General features: G+C 33.0%; 1 protein-coding gene across 1 annotated transcript; it reads left to right on the forward strand.

The window, feature by feature from the left end:
- Positions 1-1,430: 1,430 nt before the first annotated feature.
- LOC104225343 (homeobox-leucine zipper protein ATHB-40-like) lies at positions 1,431-4,214 on the forward strand. Its single transcript, XM_009777116.2, has 3 exons — positions 1,431-1,705; positions 2,113-2,417; positions 3,865-4,214. The coding sequence occupies exons 1-3, from the start codon at positions 1,606-1,608 to the stop codon at positions 4,114-4,116; spliced, it is 657 nt and encodes a 218-aa protein (XP_009775418.1). The 5' UTR covers positions 1,431-1,605; the 3' UTR covers positions 4,117-4,214.

The raw sequence follows: 4,214 nt of genomic DNA on the forward strand, positions 1-4,214 counted from the left end.
TCTTATTTAATTTATTATAATTTTTAGGATCAAATCGATTCTCTTATCTATAAACCACATATAAATTCAACTATATCGTTATATGGGTAAACACTAATAAAGACGAATTCGTAATTTTAAATTAGCAAGTCCATACTATATTTGTTATTTTTGTAAAACAATATGTGCGAACCTAGTTAATATATTTAGAGTCCAAGACATTCCTTCCGTTTCATCTTAACCCTGTTTGGTTAGACACAAAATTCAAGAAAGAAATTAGAAAATCTTAAAACTTATGATCAACACAAAGTATGATATTTTTGTGACTATAAATCATAACATCAGGAGTAAATGAAAATTTTAGGGATCATTTAGTATGATGGATAAGTAAAAATAGTCTTGGGATAAAAATTTAGTATTGCCTTATCACTAATCCTGAGATAAGTTATTTCGGGATTAAAAGTAGTACCGAAATAATTTATACCTATCAGAGGGTGGAATAATAATCACAAGATAAGTTATCCCAGGATAAAGCAGTAAAATTGAAAATCTCAGGATTAATATAACATATCAAACGGTTAATAAGAAATAATACTAGGATAACTAATCACAATATAACTAATTTCAGTATAACTAATCTCAACATAATTTGTTTTCAAACCAAACGACTCCTTAAAGTTAAATTATTTTTAAATATAAAAAAATTAATATTGTTTTAAACGGACTAAAAAAGAAAAATGTGTTCGCATAAAATTTAAAAGGAAGTAGTAAATATGTCTATATTAGGTTTGTAGAATACACACGCCCTGATCTGTCATAGCTAACGAAAAAACACTGGTCTAGCGGTTGGAATTGATCCCTAAATCCGACACAATAGGTGGTGTTTGAGAAAGATAAGAAACCCTATATTTATAACTAAGATAAAGCCAAAGCTAGCTAAAGCTTGCTTGCTACCATAATAAACCTAGTCAAGTTTCACCATATCAGTCAAAAAAGCCATTCTATGAAATTTCCAATCAAATTCCCTAATTTAACAAATTTTATCTCATTATTTATCTTTTGGTCCAAATTTTATCTCATGGTAAGGTTCATTTGAAAGTGAAGGTTGCTCTGATGGTAAGCAATCTCCACTTCCAATCAAGAGCTTGTGAGTTTGAGTCTCCCCAAGAGCAAGGTGGGAAGTTCTTGGAGGAAAGGATGTCGAGGGTCTATTGGAAACAGCCTCTCTACCCCAGGGTAGGGGTAAGGTCTGCGTACACATTACTCTCCCCATATCCCACTAAGTGGGATTATACTGGGTTGTTGTTGTTGGTTATTGCTTGAGTATGTAGGACACTCAAACCATTAGAGATGATGGCAATCTTGATAATTGTCAGTAAAAGTAAGGTTCATTTGAAAGGGCTACCTTTATAAATAAAGTCATATATAGGAGGTACTCTCCAAAGTCTTAAGCTAACAGTACTCCTTAGTCTTCACTGCAGCTTTATAACTAATTTAATTAAAAGTTGTCACTGCTGTCTTTCTCCCTATAGCATTATCAAGTTAATTCATTTCTGCACCAGAAATTAAGCAAAAAGCCAACAAGAACAAGAGAAACAGGCAGGCAGAAAGAAGGAAAGAAACCTAATGATAATGAGTAGCAGCATGAATCTTCAGGTGGATGATCAAATGGTACTCATTTCTCAGTACTATCCTGGTATCTACACTCAAGAGTTACCAGAACAAGGTTAGTACAATGACTTTACTTTTATATATAGTATAAAGTTTAACCTATATGTCAGTGTAAAAGAATTTTTACTGTATCAGTGTAACTTAACATGTTATAGTCGTAGGTTGTCTGCTTTATTTTTCTTTCAAGTAACTATAGTCCCATTTATTATGAGAATTTAGTTACTTATCGTGTAACTCTTGTTGTCATGTAATCAGGAGGTCACGGTTTCGAGCCGTGGAAATAGCCTCTGGCAGAAATGCAGGGTAAGGCTGCGTATGATAGACCCTTGTGGTCTGACCCTTCCCCGGACCTCGCGCATAGCGGGAGCTTAGTGCACCGGGCTGCCTTTTTTTAATCATGAACTCTTGTAATTACGTCCAATGCTTTAATTAAAGAGATGGATGTTTTGGTGTGTTTATTAGGAGAGGCGAAACCACGGAGGAGAAGAAAGAAGAGCAAAGGAGAATCAAGTGGGATTATGAGGAAAAGAAAGCTTAGTGAAGAACAAGTGAATCTGCTTGAACAGAGCTTTGGGAGCGAACACAAACTGGACTCTGAGAGGAAAGACAAGCTTGCCTCTGAGCTGGGGCTTGATCCTAGGCAAGTTGCTGTCTGGTTTCAGAACAGAAGGGCTAGATGGAAGAGCAAGAAGTTGGAGGAGGAATACTCTAAGTTGAAGACTGAACATGACACTAACATTGTTGATAAATGCCGTCTTGAAAATGAGGTTTGATTCGTTTTTTTTCTTGAATTTAAGTTCTATGCGCTAATAGTGTAAAATTTCCTTTTATGAAACTAACTACTTAAAAAATAAATCAAACATTTTATTTCACTATAACAGGTTAAATATACTCCTAATATGAAAAAGAAAATTCGAGTATAATTTATGTAAGTTAAAAACAGCTCCCACTTTGGGGAAAACGAAGATCATGTTTGTTAATGAAAAAAAAAAGACAATTCATTTTTTATGCATAATAGGTCATATGAACAGTGTTCTTTATCTTGGTTTTGCGGTTTCAAATTAAATATAGTTTTTAAGATGCAGAATAATTACGGATGGGTCCTTTTCTCCTTCTGTTTTGCCTGTTCCTTTATGTATGCGGTCCTAAATATTTTCCAATGATTTCATATTTATTATGGCATTTTACTGAATACAAATTATTTAAGTAATTGATAAAAGTTAGTAGTTTGATAATAAAAAATCAACAAGATTTTTAAAATTAAGTTGAATATTATAATATTTATTAGAAATCTTAAGAGTTGTTAAAGTTGTTAGAAATGAAATGATGTTCAAATAAAGGAATGCAAGAAGCAATATGTACATGAGAAATCCGGACCTATGTGTCCAAAAAAAGAATGTAGTAGTAATAAAATAAAAATAGAGACATGCCATGTATTGACAAGCATGGACTATAAGCTGAAAAAAGGCCAATTAGGTGTGTTGCATGTGGACAGAAAAATTGAAGATTGAGAAATGAGTTAAGTCAGAGGCGGAATCAAGATTTCAAGCTTATGTATTTGAGATTCTAATTGTTGTAAGTTATGGGGTTCTAAATTAATAATTTATACATATTTAATAATTTTTTAAAGATGACAAATACAAGATTCGAACTAAAGTTATTGGGTTCGGCCGAACTTGTTTCCGACACTCTAGCTCCGCCCCTGAGTTAAGTAGACGTGTAAGCTATAACAACAACAACAATGCAGTATAATCTCACCCACCAAGTAAGATTTTTTGAGGATAGAATGAGGGGTAAGGCAGCAAAAGATATTAAATCCTCCAATTAACACTCCTCCGTACACCATTGTTTAAGGTGGCTTAGTACAGGCCCTCACATGCCAATATGTCTTTTCTTCACACTTGGACGTGCCACATTATTTTGTACATAAGTTAGGGGAAATATGAAGCGATTTCATTTCAATATATTATACAATTAGAACACCTAAAATATAATTATAAGTAATTGTCTGTAATAAATTGAACTTTACCAATAAAGCAGACAATATGCAAAAACAGGTAAATTTACATTGATCTTGTTAAAAAGTTTACAGTATCATATATATAAATAAGTTGATATAGTATTGTGAGTTTTATATTAGTGCGAATCATAGTTTTTAGCTTAAATTCTATACTATATGACAGCTAGCTGAGTCATACAGAATTTTTGGTGCAGATTTTGAAGCTGAAGGAACAGTTGTCTGAAGCAGAGAAAGAGATACAAAGGCTGCTGATGGAGAGATGTGATGGGCTAAATTCAAGTAATAGCCCAACTACTTCATCACTCTCAATGGAAGCAGCCAATATGGAACCTCCTTTTCTTGGGGATTTTGGAATGGAAGGATTTGATAATACATTTTATGTCCCAGAAAACAATTACTCTCAGGGATTGGAATGGGTTAATTTATACATGCCATATGATATGTGATTAATTTTCAACTTTAGAATTAAGCCCCAAATTTCTGTATATTATTATATGTAGATAGGACCTAACTAATTAATGTGTGTACATCAATCTTTAGTTTT

The sequence above is a fragment of the Nicotiana sylvestris genome, chromosome 2 (assembly GCF_000393655.2).
Source record: "Nicotiana sylvestris chromosome 2, ASM39365v2, whole genome shotgun sequence".
NCBI lineage: Eukaryota > Viridiplantae > Streptophyta > Magnoliopsida > Solanales > Solanaceae > Nicotiana > Nicotiana sylvestris.